This window comes from Gadus morhua, chromosome 10, assembly GCF_902167405.1.
Source record: "Gadus morhua chromosome 10, gadMor3.0, whole genome shotgun sequence".
NCBI lineage: Eukaryota > Metazoa > Chordata > Actinopteri > Gadiformes > Gadidae > Gadus > Gadus morhua.
In genome coordinates, this window is record NC_044057.1 from 23,937,737 (window position 1) to 23,958,237 (window position 20,501).

The window sequence follows — 20,501 nt, forward strand, 5'->3', positions numbered from 1 at the left end:
ATTTCTAACATTATTCTATCAACACAGACATTTAAATCTATAGTCTGTCTAACTTTAGAGCCACGTTACAAGATACCACAACGAGGGTACATGGTGGAGACAGCTGTACCCGCGATGTATGAAGAGGTGAAGAAAGCGGTTAAAACATCCCTTGGCGCTGCGCAACGAGTTGCATTGACCTGCGACGGATGGACTTCCAGAGCCACACAGTCGTATGTGACCATAACGTCCCACTACATCTCGACTGGGACGACTGGGAAATGGTTACGCATGTTTTGCAAACGAGGGCAATGCATGAGAGCCACACCGGCAGTAACATCGCGGATTTGCTGAAGAGGGCCGTGGACGAATGGGGCATTCGGGATAAGGAGCCAGCCATTGTCACCGACAACGCCAGAAACATGACCAGCGCAGCAGAGCTAGTCGGTATGCCGCATTTTAAATGCTTCGCGCATACACTAAATTTGTCTTCTCAGCGCGCACTGAAGTTGCCAGCAGTCCAGCGTTTGTTGGCTAGAGTGAGGCGGATTACCAACTTTTTCAGACGCAGTACAATTGCCACCTATGTTTTGAAAGAAAAACAGAAGAACCTGAAAACAAACCAAGTGAAGTAGCCTACAAGTTTTAGGTCGATCCATTTCAGAATGTTTATGTTTTTTTACTTTATTATTTATTTTGATTAGAGGAACAAAAGGGCTATTCTGCACTTTATTTTCTTATACTTTTTACTGCATGCACATAGGTATTTTATTTTCATTTGAACTTCAGTTCAGATTTCATACTGTGAAAAACTACTTTGCACTTTATTTCAGTTTTCAGCTCAGTGTTTCAGCTGTAAGAAATAAAACAAATATTGTTAATGTTTCATTCATTGAAATAAAAAATAGCTGTTATGAATGAAATGGTTTTGACTCAATTTGTCCTCTGATCAATATAATCTGAAATACATAAACTCTTTAAATCGCAATATCGTGATATGTATCGTATCGTGACCCAAGTATCGGGATACGTATCGTATCGTGAGGTTCATGCCAATACCCACCCCTAATACCGATGGTTTCCCTTTTATCCTTGCGCCGGGAGCCTTGGGTCTAATGAAGGCTGTCGTGTTGAAATCGTTAGGGCTTATTTTTTGAGTAACACGGTGTCGACATATTTTAAAGAATGCGTTCACACCTTGTTGCCCCCGGGCTTGTTTACTGAAAAGGAAAAAAGGAAGAGGTACGACGGGATGTTCGAGTTCTCATGAGGTAAAGAAGGATTCTCCCAAGGAGAATGAAACCCAGACGACCAAGAGGAACCAGACAGCTTCAACGAGGAAGAGACAAACCGGAAAAAACACCAAAAGATGAAGAGAAACTGACCGAAGGGGACAGAACACAATGGGTGGCGCGTTGCCAAGTATGTGTGTGTGTGTGTGTGTGTGTGTGTGTGTGGATGTGTCAGTGTTTCTGCATCATTTGTATACTGTGTAACAGATTTTGTCTGTCTATGGAAAGACATGATGTTACATCCTGGTGTTTCTTCTTCCAGGAGGGTTGGCTAGCTCAACCCGTCTAACATACAGAACATAACCGAACTCTGGCCCAGCGAGAGCCTCTTCCTATAAATAGCTCAGCAGGTTAGGCCTGGACGTGGATCTGCTCCGTTATGGATGGGCCCACTTTTCCCATTAAAGCGGAACGCAACCAAAAATGGAAGTGGCCGGGATTTGATTTTAACCCCGAAACACATGCCCTTCTTCACCCCTATTACCCCCAAACGATAGCACCTACTCCCGGCCCTCTTTCACACACTGTCACTTCAAGGTCGCTTACTTCCTTGAAAATAAAACAAACGGCAAAACACGTGACCTCCCGTTAATCTTCCATGAAAGTGTTTGCTCTTAATGAGCTTCAAAGGGTTTCCTGTGGGCGCATTCATCTTGCGGCCGCTGTGTGAAGCACAATGGGACTGGACATCTTGTTCCTCCCATTCAGGTCCTCTGTCCGTGAGGGAGAGTCGGGCCCGGTAGTGATGTCACCAAGCTATCTGTGTTGGGCTAGTGATGCCTTAAGGCCACCAGGGGACGACGAATGTGCCCGTAAAAGATGCCCGCTCCATTTCTGTATTCGGTATTGTATTGTTGGTACGGTGTCCTGGTGGGTAGACACACTGCAGGCCTGTGATGTGCATGTATGTGCCAGTGTGTGTGCGGGTTTTTTCTGGGGGGGGGCTGTTGGTATGTGTGTGACAGCTAGTTAATCCGGTGACCTTAAACCTTCATTGCCCAAGGATGTTTTTATTGATTGACGGCCAGCGAGTATGGAACGAGAGGGGGAGAGATATATGGAGAGGGAGAGAGAGGGAGAAATGTGGAGAGAGAGAGATATGGAGGGAGAGAGAGGGGAGAAATGTGGAGGGAGAGAGGAATGAAGGGAGGGAGAGGGAGAGAGATATGGAGGGAGGGACAGGGAGAGAGATATGGAAGGAGAGAGATATGGAAGGAGAGAGGAAGGGAGGGAGAGGGAGAGAGGAATGAAGGGAGGAAGTGAGAGAGATATGGAGAGGGAGAAATATGGAGAGAGAGAGAGGGAGAGGTATGGAGGGAGAGATAGGGATAGATTGATGGATGGAGGGATGTCCGAGCCGGTGAAGCAGGAAGGTGCTAAAAGGTTCCAAATGAAAGAGAAAAGAAGGATTGCAGGAAAGAAGGAGCAAGGAGGATGGGGGGGCGGGGGGGGGGTAGGGAGAGAGGGGGATGAGTCAGTAACACGTGAGCTGCATGCTAAGAGTACACACACACACACACACACACTCACACACACACAATGACCCCTGCTTGAAAACAAACACACTTGCATCAGCATCCAGTGGCCAGGATGCGAGGAAGGGTTGATGTGGAGGGTGAGAGAGGGGTATAAAGAGAGGAAGGAAGTATGGAGGATAGGAATCGTTATATCTATCTGTTTCTCTCTCTTTCTATCTTTTTCTCTCTCCCCTCTGTCTGTCTCTCTCTCTGTCTCTCTCTCTGCCTCTCTCTCTGCCTCTGCTTTAATCTTCTATTTCTTCCTGGTCTCTCTTGGGATGTTCTCGTTCTTCTTCTTTTTTGCTCTTTTCCGCGTCCGTCTCCCTCGACCGTCTCTTCTCTCCTCTCTTCCTCTCTCCAGTCATCTCCTCCACTCTCCTCTCTCCTACTCCTCCCCCCCTCCCCTCCCGAGAAAGGGGCAGTTGTGTGTAGTTATTAAACACCTCCTGACCCAAATAACGTGTTTGTTTTTGTGGCAGCTTTGAAGCAGCTTCTAGAAAAACGATTGCTTTGCAAACCTTATGAAACATGGCCCCGTAGCCGACAGAAAACCGGCTTGTTTGTTTTGTAGCGTTTGACCAGATTGATGTTCGGATGGTTTATGGTTTGTTGTAAACAAATTCTGAGCGGTTGTTTTAAAGGGAGGGTGGGCGGGTATCACCGTGTGTTTGTGTGTGTGTGTGTGTGTGCTATAAAGAGAGGAATATAGGCGTATTTGTGTGTAAGGCTCTATGTATAATCACAAGGAATGAGAGAGAGAGAGAATGCGTGTGTGTGTGTGTGTGTGTGTGTGTGTGTGTGTGTGTGTGTGTGTGTGTGTGTGTGTGTGTGTGTGTGTGTGTGTGTGTGTGTGTGTGTGTGTGTGTGTGTGTGTGTGTGTGTGTGAGAGATATATATATTATTATATAGGGCATTTTCAAGGTTGGTCTTAGGGCCTAACACCATTCTGTCGGGAACATGCTTGCTCAAACAGAACGCCACGCCTAATAGTAAGGTGTGGCCTTCTGTTTGAGTAACCGTGGTCACACTGGAATGTTGACAGTGAACGGAATACCACTGATTGTTTTCAAACTGCTACTTTCAAATTGGATGATGCTTAGGTAGGCTGCAGGGTTCGGCTTAGCTCAGGAGGTAGAGCAGTTGTCTTGTGACCACATCAACACTCCTAGCTGAGTGTTGATGTGTCCCTGAGCAAGACACTTAACCCTAACTGCTCCTGACGAGCTGGCTGTCGCATTGCATGGTTGACTCTGCCGTAGGTGTGTCTTTGTGTCTGTGTATTAACCGATGTAAGTCGCTTTGGATAAAAGCGTCTGCTAAATGCCCTAATTGTAATTGTAGCTAACCTTCTTAGCTAACTCCTTTAAGTTGCGCACCATGCTAACTTGCCCAGGTAGGCTGCCAATTTGCTAACCCACCAGGCTACAACTGGGCTAGCTACCCTCTGCGGATAACCTGTCTAGGTTAACCTGCATAACTAACCCGCCTAAGCTTATCTCACCCTGGCTCCTTCGCTAAGCTAGACTGCAGGCTATCCAGCCTAGTTTACCCGGCCTAACTAATCCACCATGTTAACTAGGCTTATTATAACAGACTGGGTAGCTAACCTATGAGGCTAACCCGCCAAGCTATCCTGAAATGCTAACTCACCAAGCTAATTGGATTAAATGATTGAAAAGTAAAACTTATCCTCAATAACATGGCGTTTACATACACACTCACACACACTCGCGCTGAGACTCACAGCTATGTGTCATGTACAATCCCATGATGCACTACACTTCAAACACTTGAGCAGTTTGTTTCATATCTAGCCAGTTTCCTCTCATTCTCTCTCTCTCTCTCTCTCTCTCTCTCTCTCTCTCTCTCTCTCTCTCTCTCTCTCTCTCTCTCTCTCTCTCTCTCTCTCTCTCTCTCTCTCTCTCTCTCTCTCTCTCTCTCTCTCTCTCTCTCTCTCTCTTAGTCACAGCTGTTATATGTGCTGCACTTCCCATTTGTGACTTCAGGCCACATGGCTGTCTGGCCACACACGCACTCTCACACATATTTGCACACGCATTCACAAACACACACACAGTGCTAATTGTTACGTTCTAATCATAATTACGCTGCATATACTTTTCAGAGGTGCAATGTTCCATATTAATCACCTTCTACTTCCTGTCTTGACTGGTATTGTGACTTATTGTATGATAATAAACGTTTAATAGAAAAATCTTGGGGCACAGAACCCCCCAACCTCTGTGTTTTTTAAACAGATCAATGGTGTTTAATAGGGAAGGGAGAATCTCTGGGCACTGATACGATGTGTTACACTAAGTCAAACCCCTCGCCCTCAATCTCTCTTCACCCACTGTCACTCTCTCTCATCTCTCTCTCTCCCGCAGTCCTCCCTCTCTCTCCGTCTCCCTCCCTACTGGCCGTCTTTCCGCTGCTCTCTCTATCCCCTCTCAAGTCTTAATTGCTTTATTGGCACGAAAAATACAATTATTCCCCTCCTATTGCCCACGCGTATGAAATAATATAAATACAACATCATAACAAGTGGTCTCTCTGTGTCTCTGTATCTCTCTTCCAGTATGGGGAGGAGGAGGTGTGTTCGGACCGGTTGGACTCAGACTTCCCAGATATCGATCTGTCCCAGCTGGATGCCAGTGACTTTGACAGCGTCAACTGTCTCAGCGAGCTGCACTGGTGCAACGACCACGCCACCGGAGCATCCCCGGCCTCCGCGCGCTACAGCACGACCGACGAGCTCTTTGAGGTGTGTAGAACACGCATGCACGCACACATGTACGCACGCACGCAAAATGACATGTGCACGCACGCACGCACGCACGATCCACAATGTTTTCAGCCAACCATAGGCATCCTTGAGCAAGATTTCATAACGATGCTTACAATTCATTGTAAGTTTTTTGATCAAAGGGTCTGCTAAATGACTGAACACACACCGTCACGATCCTGTTTTTGAACCTCTTACCATCTGATGTCTCTCTCTCTCTCTCTGTCTATGTCTCTGTCTCTCACTCTCACTCTCTCTCTCTATATAAAGAGAGAGATATTGGACCAGTCTGTGTGATGCTCTATGCTTTTATATGCTCTGATATGATGACTGATGATTGATTAGTCTCTAATTGATTTTGTTAATACAACAGGCCTCTTCATAAACCGCAGTCCATATGCCCAAACACACATCCTATCCATTTCTTTCACTCGTCCACTTTCGTTTCTATGTAGTGCTGTCCTATGATGCCCTGCATATTCACGGAAGCCTGTTGGGTCTCATGCCATGTTGAAATTGATTTGTATGTAGTGTATGTGTGTGTGTGTGTGTGTGTGTGTGTGTGTGTGTGTGTGTGTGTGTGTGTGTGTGTGTGTGTGTGTGTGTGTGTGTGTGTGTTTAAGCTACGCTCCGTGGTGATGCTGGGAATCTGGCCAGTCGGCCATCGATCCCAACGTTGGCCATTTAAACTTAATTTAACCTTGTAGGACAAGGGGAGGAGAGGAGAGGGGAGGAGGGGAGGAGTAGAGAGGGGAGAGGCAAGGAGGAGGGTGAGGGGAGTCGAGGGGAGAGTGGGAAGAGGAGAGAGGGGAGGAGAAGATGGGAGAGAAGGTGAGAGGAGGAGGGGAGAAGGATGACGAGAGTTGGGGGGGGGGGGGGGGAATAGGAGATGGTTGAGGAGCTGGGCAAAGCAGGGAAGAGGAGGAGACAAGAGAGATGAGGAGGAGGGAAGAGATGAGGAGAGGACAGAGAAGGCTGAAGGAGAGAATAGGAGAGAGGGGAGGAGAGATGGAGAGATGGGAAGAGGGGATTAGAAGAGAGGAATGGGGAAAAGGGAGAGGGGGTTAGGAGAGAGGAGGATAGGATTGTACAACATTACTGTCATGTACAAATATGAAAGTCAGTTCTATGTCGAGAAAGAAAGTCTGACTGATTTTGCAACAAAAATATGCCTCACTATTTTTAACACTAACTCTCAGAATACCATTCAGTTATAATCAGAGAGGCAGTACAATACAGAGGCTTATATGCTGAACAATGATGTTCAGTCAGTCTGCAGTGAACAATGACTTGAATGATGATGAGAGGGAAGGAGAGCAAGAGACGGTGAGAGAGGGGAGATGGAAAGTGACAGAGCGAGACGGAAAGAGAGAGAGTAAAACCAGACTGCAAGCTGTAGGCTGACCCTGCTCGCTACTTATGACCAGGTGTCTCAGGTGGTAACACCTTGGCAGATGGTGCGGTAAAACCTCTCCTTCCTTACAAGTTGACCTGTCTTGCCTGCCTACTTGGAGAAAAGAGACAGGGTCTTTATGTGAAATGAAATAATTGTTGTGGAAATCGATTGCCACTGAGAATAAGAGTGACATTTGGCACTAGAAGCATCCAGAGATCACATACATTTTGAATACCTATTCACTAGAAGGGTTAATTAACCATAAGGCTTTCGGAAGTTCAGGTAGAGGCCAGACAAGCTTACCCACTAACTTGTTGACTGGTTGTACCCCAGCTACTAGGAGGTTCACTAGGTCCTAGGATTATTCCTTTTCAAGGGCCCCCAAGGGCCAACATCTCTTTATGCAAAAGAGATGCAGTTAAGGCATGTCAAACATATGACAACGTACGGTATGATTCAGTAGACCGATCAGCGTGTTATATTGTACTATTTAGTTACTTAGCAGACAGTTTTATCCAAGCGCTTGTCCCTTAATCCAACAATATTTTTGGCTCTATTTTCCTGTCTGGGATTAAAAAAGTATCTTTCATCCCAAAGTGACTCACAGGGAATTAAAATGCATCTGCTTTAGGATCCGGCTCCAGGAAAGCTCCAGGCAGGCTTCATAGATTAGGGGTTGTATCGACAACCTTTCTGCTCAGTCTCATCACACCAAGCCCCTACGATATCCTATTCTACTCGGTTTTCTATGTTTTTCATTCTACCCATTTTATGTTTTTTTCAATGCTTTATCTCTTTATATTTAAATAAAAACCCTACGTTAACTCTAACTCAGTTCTGATACAGCACACTGTATCTATGTAACATTTTCAACAATAAGTTCTCCCTAATTGTCCTTTCTTTACTATTCTTCATCCTCAATACTGAATCTGACTCTGTGTTCGCCTCTACGTCGCCCCCTGCAGATAGAAGAGGAGAACGCGGCCCTGCTCGCCGCGTTGACGGACAGCCTGGATGGCATGGTGGACGCTGAGGTGGGGGGGCTCTCTGTCTTCCAAACCCTGGGGGAGGGGCCTAACCAGGAGGAGGAAGACGACGATGCCGTCCTTCCTCTCAACACCGGGGACTTCAGCCAATCGCTTGGAACGGAGACGGAAGACCCCTCGCTGGTGGGTAGAGCTCTGACGTCATCTCCTGTTTGGTCGGTGGCAGCTCGCAGGGTACCGATGGCGATGTCGCTACCCTCTTGGTAGTTCTGTTGTTTAGGAGACAGGTCTTTTGTTTTGATGTTCCTCACTTTACTGACTTCCTCTTGGCAGCTTAGATTCTGACGAAGGGAGAGTTCTCAAAGGAATGTCATTCTCTGAACGTTGAATATGTTTCAAATTTGAATCTCCAATCCATTGAACGTCAGCCTTGATATGAATGCAGGATTTAGTAATGGCCAGCGGTTCAAACCAAATGCTCAATTCAAACGGTCAAGAGAAGCCAATGATTTGATATGAAATAAATAAAAGCCAACATTATTGTAAGCGAAGAGGTCAAGAGAGAAATGGGAGTTCAGTTCAGTGACACTAATAGTTCATACAAGCCAACGTACAGTTATTGGTTGCTAAAAGACACTAACAGGAGCTTACCGTTTGGGGGGCTTACTATTGGTAGTAGTTCATGAGAATTAGATCAAAGTTCAAATAGGCGCAGTTCAAATAAGTGCTAATAGAGATAGCCTACCATAATTTAACACTTTATACAAGCTATCAGTAAGTAGGCAAAACAGCTTACAGGAACAGGACAGAAGCTATTGGTTAATGAGCGCTTACAGAATTGAACACTTGATTGGAGCTATCAGGTCATGGGAGCTAACTGGAGCTAACTGGAGCTAACTGTTCACATGAGTTCACAGGAGATAATGGAAGCTTACAGTTATTGGGGGCGAACAGGAGATGAAGAATAGTTGATGAGGATAACATTATTCAACAGTTCACGGAAGCACGCAGAGGCCACGAAGCGACCTTTCAACTCCTCATGCTCCACCACGTTATGTGTGTGTGTGTGGGTCTGTGTGTGTCTGTTTTGTTCTGTGTGCACGGCCTTGTGACGTTCCCAACGCGAGATCACGCGTGTACTTTGGGGTTGAACCCAGCCGTTCAGTGAAACTCACTCCCAGGAAGATAGGCCGGGACTGTCTGTTTTTGTTCTACCAGTGTCAGCCAGGTTTAGCCGGTCATCGGATCCTTCCTGCACCTGAGCTCAGAGCCCAAAATACGCTGGCTTCCATCTCCTGGTCGCACACCGCAATTCTCCCTGGAAACTTTGCCCTACTTTGTTTCGCGTCTCGGCTTTCCTTTCTCTGGGCTGGTCAGCGGCAGCAGGGAGCAGCCACACAGCCTAATCGAAAGAGGAAGCCACTTGCCGTAATAGATCACGTGATGGCACTGCAGATGTTACGCACCCTTATTGCACTTGTCGACTGGAATCAAGAACACTTCACGAAGAGAGGCATGAGGCACGGAATTGTTTTCTTTTCGTGTGGTTTGATTGATTTCATTTGCTTTGGTGGCAGCGTTACAGAGAGATTATTGTCAAGAAGGGCATGTAGCACCGAGACAGGTTCAATGCCTAACGCTGAAATGTCTGCATCACACACATGCACACACACACGAAGGCACGCACATCACAAAGGCATGCGCACACAAATGCACAAACACGCACGCACGAACAGACACACACACACACACACACACACACACACACACACACACACACACACACACACACACACACACACACACACACACACACACACACACACACACACACACACACACACACACACACACACACACACACACACACGTTTTCTGTCACCCCTGTCCTGCTCCTCGTAATTCCAAAACGGAATGTTAGGCGTTGAAGCAGCCGTCGCCCGTAGCAACGGAGCCGGTTTCCAGGAGCCGGTGGCTAGAGCCAGCAGGGAAGATAAGACGCCTATGACATCAGAGCTGGTCCGGGGAGACCTAGCCAGTGGAAATAAGAGGCATTCCTTTCAAATTGACTTGGCTGGATAACAACCTTTTGTTTGGCATCTGGAAGTAGATGAAACAGAATGGGAAAAATAAGTAACAAAAACATCCCAGATCTTTAACAGTCAGCTAATAGCTCAATTATTGTGTTAGGCTCATTCCGTGTGTTCAATGCGACGATACGACAATACTTGTCAAACCCTGAAAGGGGAACTAGATGACAAACACACATCACAGAGACAGCAAGCGTGGGCGTTGGAAGACATACAGGCTCCGACAGCACAGACCAGGTTCACAATATGGGAGCCAACAGCCTAATGAAAAATATAAGTGTGATGTACTCCTGTGCTGATTAACGTAAGCCTACTGTACATACAGATACGATTTCAATTAAAAACAGCATCAACGCTATTTTGTGTTGTGCTCGCCGACCGCACGGGGTCGCGTAGCTATTTATCCTGCGTCCAGAGTCTCGTTCGTTGTCGGAATTAACCAGACAAATCGCTCCACCAACTACGAACGGCCATGAACCACCAGCCACAGTATCGAGAAAGAGCTATCAATCTGTCAATCCCAGCTCAGCTCGGGAGGTAAAGCGGGTCGGCTGGTAACCTGAAGGCTGTTGGTTCGCTCCCCGGCTCTTCCTAGCTGAGTGTCGAGGTGTCCTTGAGCAAGGCACCTCACCCTGACTGCTCCCGACGAGCTGGCTGTCGCCTTGCGTGGTTGACTCCGCCGTCGGTGTGTGAATGTGTGCGTGAACGGTGAATGGGAGGCAATATTGTAAAGCGCTTTGGGTGGCCAATGGTTAGAAAAGCGCTATATAAATGCAGTCCATTTCCATTTACATTGCTCCCCCCTTTTAAGTCTCTGTTTCATGTGCTTCAAGCTTCCCTGTAGTGTCCTTGAGTTACATTAAAGGAGCTTCAGAGAGGTTTTAGTGTGATCAGTGAGTCCAATAGGGCGCTGGTGCTTTCATTCCAACAGAAATGGGTATTAAGATATAACGTAACAACAAATAGCATGCAAGCACACTGTGGGCACATTTCACATTTTTTGCCGTACATTTTAGCGCAAATACAGTTTTCAATCTGCTATTTGTAGCTATCCCGCGTGAGGAATAACAAGAAAGTAGCAACGTTCTTTTGAAGATCAGACAGTTGGTCTCTTTTTTATCTAACTTTTGCTTTTGCTCTACAAAATAAAATATCTCTGCTACTTTCTAACACTTACTGTTCCTTTTTAAGCCATTCGAGACCCAATTTCAGGTTGCCTTTTGAATATCTGGCTGGGGTCAACGGATGTTAGCCAGCCTCTTAAGCTAACTCTGGCTCACTTACAGTTTGACTGATTAGTGTGCATTGTCCCTGAAATAAACCAAAAAAAAAAAAGAAATGCCTTCCTCAGTGTCATTAAGCATTTACAGTTCTTCTATAGAGGGTTAGGGTTAGGCTATAAACTGTTTATCTGTCAGTAGTTTTTACACAATATTCTCTGAAAACAAAGATAAAAATTTATCAATTTAGGGGGGGCAGTAGGGGACACCTTAATATGTATGTTATTAATATAAAATAATATTTTTGAAGCCATTTATAAGGCTGTTTGGCCAGGCGTTAGCCATCCAGTAGCACAGTATGCCATTGCTGGAGGCATGGAGAACCACGGAGGGTAACTCATACGCAGAGCTGGTGTTGTAGCTATAAACATTGAGCCAACCTCACAACACACATGCAATGCAACGTCTTCTACTGTTGTGGGTCCAAACACGGCGTCTCCAAGACACAAGGCTGCAGTGTCCTTGGTGTCACCTTGTAGCTCTGCAGGCCGATCTGCCCAACAGGAGGAGGAGGAGGAGGAGGAGGAGGAGGAGGAGGAGGAGGGGGAGGGTTTGGTCGATAGTTACAAACCAACAGCCAAGAAATGCTCCCTGTCTTCGTCCCTTATCTGGTTTGGCGAGGCAGGAAGGTCAACTCCAAATAGACCGCGTTCTAAAGAAACTCCCTTATAAAGAAACAACCTTATAAAGACGTTAGAAAACACGCACCCATACAGTGGAATGTGTATGCCTTTACCTGTAAGTGGACCACACGTCGTGTAATGAACCGGAACACATGCATGTGTTACGCAGGCTTGGTTCTGGACCAACTGTGTTTGTACACCAAGCACGCGGCCACCTGTCATACGTTGTTAGACGTGTCGTGTTATGATAATACTTTATCGGTCTAGTCCACTGCACACCGCCATGTCACGTTATCGCCCGTGGGAATGGCGCCCGCAGCAACAATGACAGTAACAAGGCAATAATGGCAGTTGCCACTACCAACAACGGGGGCGTTGCCAGGTGTCACTAGTAAAAAAAAAAAAAAAACAAGTATTGTGGCTCAAGCTCTAATAACAAAATGCTCCAGGGGGAAAAATAGCACAGGCTTGGGTAAGATCAACCAATGTGAAGCCACCTGCTTGGTCAGGTTTTGTGCCGGCCTAAAATTGCAGCTATTTCATGTTTCATGTTTTTCTCACAGTATCTGATTCACTGACTTCTTTTGGGTTAGGGATATGTGATTGATAAGGTGTGAAGACTTCCAATCTGGCTTTTTACAGATGCACCCCAGTGTCCGTCATGAGAGTCTATTCTAAATGAGCTGTAGTGGCTGCTGCAGCTTTGAAATATTATTTGTGAGCTAGCATTTGAGAGTCATCTTAATCATCTGAATACAGTGGAACCCAGTAGAATAGTATCGTACACTACAGCCTGTGTTTACCTGTCTTAGAGCTGCTTTAAATTCCCTTTCAAAGACCTGGAGAATGCGCTTCTGCCCATCTACTTCCTTTAAGTGTTGTAATCAAACACATTAGAATAAGTCTCTAGGTCCCCCCTGAGATGATCTTCTGCCTTCCATTTTCCACTGATCTAAAAGAGATGCTGATCACCATAGGATCTCATTGTACTCTGTAGAGAGCAGCATCCACAACGCGTTTAATCCACAAATCTTAAGGGGGATTTAAAAAGAAAAGTGGATTCATAACCACAGTTTGGACTAATTGAATCTCTAATGTGGGTTGGTATGTGTCTATAATATGTCTATGATCAAACATATACCATATCGTCATAGATAGACATAATACAGATATGTACATAGCATATCAGATACAGTATATTTCTCCTTTACCAGCACTAGATGTGACATTCAGTAGGCCCTACTCGTTAATCGCTCTCCCTCTCTGTGGGCAGACTGTCAATCTCTAGCTATCGCTTGTGTCCTCCAACGCACTAGTACCAGTCACTCATCACAGCTGGCGTGGTGGTGAGCTGGCGTGATGAGGGAGGCGGGCGGTATGCTAACATGGTGGTGAGCTGGAGTGGTGAGCTAGCACCACGGTGAGCTACGGACGTGATCTGGCATGGTGAGCTAGCATGGTGGTGAACCACGGAAGCGGTCAGCTGGGGAGGTGGGGAGCTCAGGCTCAGCTGGTGGTGAGCTACTTGATTTGAATGAATTTCACTTTAATGGTCATTGCAGCAGAAACATACGACAAAATAGGAGCGCAGGTCCGCTTGGTGCCATCACACAGGGACAAGACACAACATACAATTCATAAAACAACGTCAAATAAATGTTGGATAAAGCTAAAAGAGTATTGAAAGGATAGGTTTGGCAGCTCTGTCAGTCTTAAAGTGCTACAGTGATGATTCTGCTGGTGAGCTAGACTAGTGGTGACCTACTGGTAGTGAGCTAGTCTAGTGGTGAACTAGCCTAGTGGTGAACTAGTCTAGTGGTGAACTAGGGTGGTGCTGAACTAATCTAGTGGTGAACTAGTCTAGCGGTGAAATAGTCTAGCGGTGAACTAGTCTAGCGGTGAACTAGTCTAGCGGTGAACTAGTCTAGCGGTGAGCTAGGGTGGTGGTGAACTAGTGTAGTGGTGAACTAGGCTAGTGGTGAACTAGGGTGGTGGTGAACTAGGGTGGTGGTGAACTAGTCTAGTGGTGAACTAGTCTAGTGGTGAACTAGGGTGGTGGTGAACTAGTCTAGTGGTGAACTAGTCTAGTGGTGAACTAGTCTAGTGGTGAGCTAGGGTAGTGGTGAACTAGTCTAGTGGTGAACTAGTCTAGTGGTGAGCTAGTCTAGTGGTGAGCTAGTCTAGTGGTGAACTAGTCTAGTGGTGAACTAGTCTAGTGGTGAGCTAGGGTAGTGGTGAACTAGTCTAGTGGTGAGCTAGTCTAGTGGTGAACTAGTCTAGTGGTGAGCTAGTCTAGTGGTGAGCTAGTCTAGTGGTGAACTAGTCTAGTGGTGAGCTAGGGTAGTGGTGAACTAGTCTAGTGGTGAGCTAGTCTAGTGGTGAGCTAGTCTAGTGGTGAACTAGTCTAGTGGTGAGCTAGGGTGGAGGTGAACTAGTCTAGTGGTGAACTAGTCTAGTGGTGAACTAGTCTAGTGGTGAGCTAGTCTAGTGGTGAACTAGTCTAGTGGTGAACTAGTCTAGTGGTGAGCTAGGGTAGTGGTGAACTAGTCTAGTGGTGAGCTAGTCTAGTGGTGAACTAGTCTAGTGGTGAGCTAGTCTAGTGGTGAGCTAGTCTAGTGGTGAACTAGTCTAGTGGTGAACTAGTCTAGTGGTGAGCTAGTCTAGTGGTGAGCTAGTCTAGTGGTTAGCTAGTCTAGTGGTGAACTAGTCTAGTGGTGAGCTAGGGTGGAGGTTAGGTAGCGCAGCTCCACCAGATGAACGTGTCACGACGCACGTCGTCCATTTCAATCTTCTCAGAGTGGCGGCCGCGTCACATGACTCCTCCTTGTCATTCCACTCCTGTCTGTTCTGCCTCTTTGTGTGTGTGTCTGTGTGTGTGTGTGTGGGTGGGTTTCTGTGTGTGTGTGAGGGTGTGTCTGTGTGGGGGTGTGCGATTATTGCATGTGTTTATTCTCTGGGGGCGATATTCTCTACCTGTTTACAAGATGGCTTCACGAGGTGAAGATTCGGGTTAATGTCTCCATCTCCCTTCTCTCTGCTTCTTCCCTCCCGAGACTAACCGCTCTAATAATAAATGGCACTCATGGTTTGTATGAAAAGCGTCAAATGGCAGGCCGATTATTATAATAGGCTGTGCAGGCGTAGGTGGCTCAACCCGCAGTCAAATCAGATCCTTTTTTTTTAACATTACCCCACTTTAACGCACGGGAGATCATAAACAAACTTTGATGTACATCTATTGAGTTTTTCCCTCCTCAGAATATGTAACACTTTTGAGGACGTGGCAAAACAGGAAAAACATCTTGTCATGACACAGTCTGTTCTACGGATAACCATGAGCAGAACAGCCTGATCAATCTCGCCCTCCCGTGTTGTGTGTGTGGATGAGGGATAGCGCTCCAACCAGTGTGTTCACTTCAGTGTGTGTGTGTGTGTGTCTGTGTGCTACTCGGGGCCGAACAAGGCATCTATTGAGTTCGCGAGCGTAGTGATGGAACCCGGCCAGACTGGCGTAGTGGAGAGTAGAGCAAGAAGGAGAGAGAGAGGAGAGTAAAGACAATCTAGCCCACATATCCCCACCGGGCGCTAACACACACGGTGCCAGACGCTAACATCTTTGGGCATCCTCAGCCTTATCAATGAACAGTCAGGTGGCCCTTCGCTATGAAGAGGGCCAAGTTGGCTCCACCTCCATGCGCTGAGAAAGGGTGTGTGTGACGTGTGTCTGGTGTGTGTGTGTGTGTGTGTGTGTGTGTGTGTGTGTGTGTGTGTGTGTGTGTGTGTGTGTGTGTGTGTGTGTGTGTGTGTGTGTGTGTGTTTAAAACAGAGGCAGGTCTTTGGGGGATATTAAGTAATTTTTCGATAGACACTAAGATCCACGATGACATAACAAAAATGGCATATTTCATGATATAGTACTTTAATTATGCATAATATATCTTAAAATCTCCTTCGCAGATTTGTATTATTTTCCACAGGTATGATTTTTGGGTGGATGAAAGGATGGAAGGACCAAATGATGGATGGCAGAACACTGGAGATGAAAGGAGCTGAGAGTGCGGGGGTAGGAGATCTCGTGTGAAGGCTGAGAGACAGGGAGGCGGGACTTAGACAGCTAGAGCTCTTATCACCGATTGGTTGTTATTGGTCCACTGTGATTGGCTGAGCGGGAGAAACGAGGGATGCTGCACCAGGGCAGAATTCAGAGGGAGGGATGGAGGAGGGAATGAGAGGACGAGCGGAGGTGAAAGAGGGGATAGAAGGGATCATCTCTGCGGTTCTCCCCGGCACCTCTTTTTCCTTTTTTTCCACTTTTTCTTTCTAACATATTCTGTACATCGATGTCGTTTTGTGTGAGTGGGTGTTTGAAACCGCACACACACACACACACACACGCACACACACGCACCCACACACTCACATCCAGCTTTACTCTGACATATGGGTTAGAGCAGTGCTTTCAACCTGTGGTACGCACACCGCTGATGGTACGCAGTGGTACTGCAGGAGGTACTGCTACCTAATTCTTAAAATAGACAAATGTGCAATCATTTAAATGATAATTCAATGTAAGTAAATGAAGTATTATTGGATGTAAAGATTTCAATAATTGTGTCCCCTTGTGCATTTTGTCATGTGTTTTCCATCTCACGCGTTCCAATATGGTTTAGTGTTCATTTGTGTTAACTAAACACACTTGGAGCATAAGCAGCCAGTTTCGCACTTGTTGTAGTAATATTTGTGTCAATAGGGGGCTCCGGCGCTATTTGTGTATTTTTCTGTTTGCATTTGAAATGCTCCACGAAAAGGTCTTGATGACAGTTCAGTGGTCCAATGCTCCTCAAGTACACTGTTATGAACCGCTGTGTGACACTGACCTCCTCCCCCCCCCCCCCCCCTCCTCCCCCTCCCCTCTCCAGTTGAAGAAGCTGTTGCTGACCCCCCCTAACGTGCCTACCGGCGCCGACACACACAGCGCCAACGGGCATCGCCACGGCAACAGAGGCCTCCACCCGCGGACGACGCGGATCCAAGCCAAGGTAAGCGTCCGTTGCTGGCCCCGCCGGGCAGCTTCGAGCCGAGACCCCCCTGTAGGAGGGGCCATATTTCACCGGGCAGGTGTGACGGGAGGGTTCCGCTCAGATTCATGACGGCTGGCTCAGCGTACCAGTTGGTCCAGTCCACTGGGTCGGCAGCCCAGTGGGATCCATGTCGCTCTACAGTTGAGCTGCGGACACTGGATCCCCTAGAACGTTTACTCAGCCACCTGGGACGGTGTAGAAGGGAAAAGGTTTTCCCCGTCATGTAGCAGAAGCACACGGCGGTCGTGTGACGGAACAAGCGGCTGCCACGGCGACACCGTGGCAGCCGCTACGACGGCTACGTATGAGTCGGCACTAATAAGCTAGCTTGGGGCGGCTCTTGGTGCGCTGTGATTGGTCGTTGGAATGCCCTCTCGTCGTAGATCATTTGGGGGGGCCCTAACTCCAGCTGACGTTCAGACATTCACACCTTCAGTCGCGTAGTGTGATGTTTGCGCGCGTGTGTGTGTGTGTGTGTGTGTGTGTGTGTGTGTGTGATGAATGTGCATGAATGTGTTTGCTAATTTGCATTGGTGTGTGAGGGAAAGAGCCTAAACAGTGAGAAGAGAGAGAAAACATTTGAATACATTTTTGTGCTGACAGCTGGCATGCGAACCATGCAGGCAGTGGTGTATAGTCTCTCGCTCTCGCTCTCTCTCTCTCTCTCTCTCTCTCTCTCTCTCTCTCTCTCTCTCTCTCTCTCTCTCTCTCTCTCTCTCTCTCTCTCTCTCTCTCTCTCTCTCTCTCTCTCTCTCTCTCTCTCTCTTTCTTTCTCGCTCTTGCTCTCGCTCTCTCTCCCGATTATACTTATTTTAAGAGTATTAAGCAGTATTTGATAGTCGTTCTGTCCCGTTATCGGAGTGTTTGGAGGGAAGGTTTGTCATTTTGAGGCTGGTTCACTTCATGCCCGTTTGAACTGTATCAGCAGCTTACAAGGCAGAACCATTCCAGATGAAACTGAGACACGACACAATAGTAACACTACGCCTTTTGTTTGTGTGTGCGTGTCTGTTTGCGTTTGTGCGTGTCTGTGTGTGTGTGTGTGTGTCTGTTTGTGTGTGCGTTTATGTTTGTGTGTGCGTGTCTGTTTGTGTGTGCGTGTCTGTTTGTGTGTGTGTGTGTGTGTGTGTGTGCTTGTCTGTTTGTGTGTGTGTGTGCGTGTCTGTTTGTGTGCGTGTGTTTGTTCCTCAGAGCGAGGCAGGCGCGAGGCTCCAGGACAGGAAGCCGCGTGCCGCGCGGCCCTCGGGCCGTCTGTGCACGGAGCTCCACCGCCACCTGACCACCGGCCGCGGCCACGCCGCCGACAGCGAGGAGGACGAAGGGGACGAGGAGGAGGACGAGGAGGAGGACGAGGAGGAGGAGGAGAGCGAGTCCGAGGAGGGCGAGGAGGACGAGTCGTCGGGGAGCGACGGCGAGGGCGTGGCCGCAGCCCCCCCCCCCGCCGCGCCCCCCGAGGCCCAGTTCAGCTCGGAGAAGGAGCTCCACTCGGTGGTGGAGCTCATACGCTACATGCACACCTACTGCCTGCCCGCGCGCAAGCAGCACGCCTGGGACCGCAAGGAGCGCGAGGCCCCGGCCCCGGCGCCGGCGCGCAGCCGGGGCCCCCGGCCCGAGGCCCCGCGGGCCCCCGCGCAGAACGCTCACAGCAGAGCGGCGGCAGTGGGGCCCCCCGCCGCCGCCGCCGCGGGAGGAGGGGGAGGGGGAGGGGGTGGGGCAGGACCCCCCGCCCCCCGCAGACCGGCCTTCTCCCGGCGCCGGGAGCCCAAGGCGGACTCCCTCCTGCGGGCCATCCTGGAGCGCAGCGCCTCCTTCGACGTGAGCCAGCCTTACAGACTGCACAGCCCCCCCTACGCCCCCGGGCCGGCCGCCGCCCCCGCCCACCAGCACAGCTCCTCCTCCTCCTCCCCGCTCAGCCGGACCGGCCCCGCCCCCTCCTCTCCGGAGGGGCGGCGGCGGCCGGGGGCGGGGCCGGAGGAGGAGGAAGAGGAGGAGGAGGAGGAGGGCGGGTCGTTCTCGGTGCGGCGCTCCCGACGCCTCGCCTCTTTCCCGAGCCGCTTCGCCAAGAGGCTGCGGCCCGGGCACCGCCGCCGGCCCTGGGGCGAGGAGCAGGACGAGAGGAGGGCCCGCGTCAAGGGGGGGGGAGGAGCCGGGGCCAGGGCGGAGAGGCCCCGAGAGGGACACGGGGGTCTGACGGCGGCCAGGAAGACCTGCTGCCACCATGGTGAGGAGAGACACACACACACACACACACACACACACACACACACACACACACACACACACAGACACACACACACACACACACACACACACACACACACACACACAGAGACACACACAGACACACACAGACACACACACACACACACACACACACAGAGACACACACAGACACACACACACACACACACACACAGAGACACACACAGACACACACACACACAGACACACACACACACACACACACACACAGACACACACAGACACACACAGACACACACAGACACACACAGACACACACACACACAGACACACACAGACACACACACACACACACACACACACACACACACACACACACACACACACACTCACACACATATTCACAGATGCAAGGATGCACGCAAACACACACACATACACATTTAAACACACACACACAGACACACACACAGACACACACACACACACACACACTGACATATGCGCCACGTTTATGACTCACACTCGCCTGACATTGTGATGAACCAGATCTATATATATATATAGACACGTGTACTCAGACACATACATTGACGTATAGCACACACATATATTGAGATATAATACACATACATATCCAAAGCTACAACCAATTATTTGAGAATGCACTGGGCGATAACCCTGTGCTGCATTCAGTGTGTACCGCTCGGTCGTCGGATTACGCACACCTGCAAGACTAGACGTGTCTGCAATTAAATTAATAAAACTATAAAATATGATGTACTTCACGGATTCCAGACGGGTCCTAACCCAGACTGTGTTGCTTTACTGCTTACGATTCCTAACACGGATGTGTTTCAGGAGACAATCTGGATAAAAGCCCCGTCCACAATCTCAACCCCACGCACACTTTAACAAACCCTCCCTCCCTACACACACGCACACAAACTCACCAAGTCACCCACTCACAATCAGCACACACGCAAACATAGTCTCACTCACTCTCTCATTGACGTGTCTGTAGCCCTGCATGGTCCTGTGTGACTGACATGTGTTTCTCTTGTGATGACAGAGAATCAGGCGTGTCTGTGTCTACCGCTGCAACCTAAAGCCACTGGGTAAGAAAGCATCTCTCTCCATTACACACTCTCACCATACCACTCTCTCTCTATCATCACTCAATTCAATTACTCTCTCTCTCTGTCTCTGTCCCTCTCTGTCTCTCTCTCTCTTTCTCTCTCTCTCTCTCTCTCTCTCTCTCTCTCTCTGT

General features: G+C 48.4%; 1 protein-coding gene across 1 annotated transcript in view; it reads left to right on the forward strand.

The window, feature by feature from the left end:
• The window catches only part of ppargc1b (peroxisome proliferator-activated receptor gamma, coactivator 1 beta), a 70,403-nt gene that overhangs the window by 37,975 nt on the left and 11,927 nt on the right, over positions 1-20,501 (forward strand). Inside the window, exons 2-6 of the mRNA XM_030367850.1 lie at positions 5,367-5,552; positions 7,935-8,138; positions 16,868-16,987; positions 18,221-19,250; positions 20,304-20,349. Coding sequence (XP_030223710.1) covers positions 5,367-5,552; positions 7,935-8,138; positions 16,868-16,987; positions 18,221-19,250; positions 20,304-20,349 — 1,586 coding nt within the window. The remainder of the gene's footprint in view (positions 1-5,366; positions 5,553-7,934; positions 8,139-16,867; positions 16,988-18,220; positions 19,251-20,303; positions 20,350-20,501) is intronic.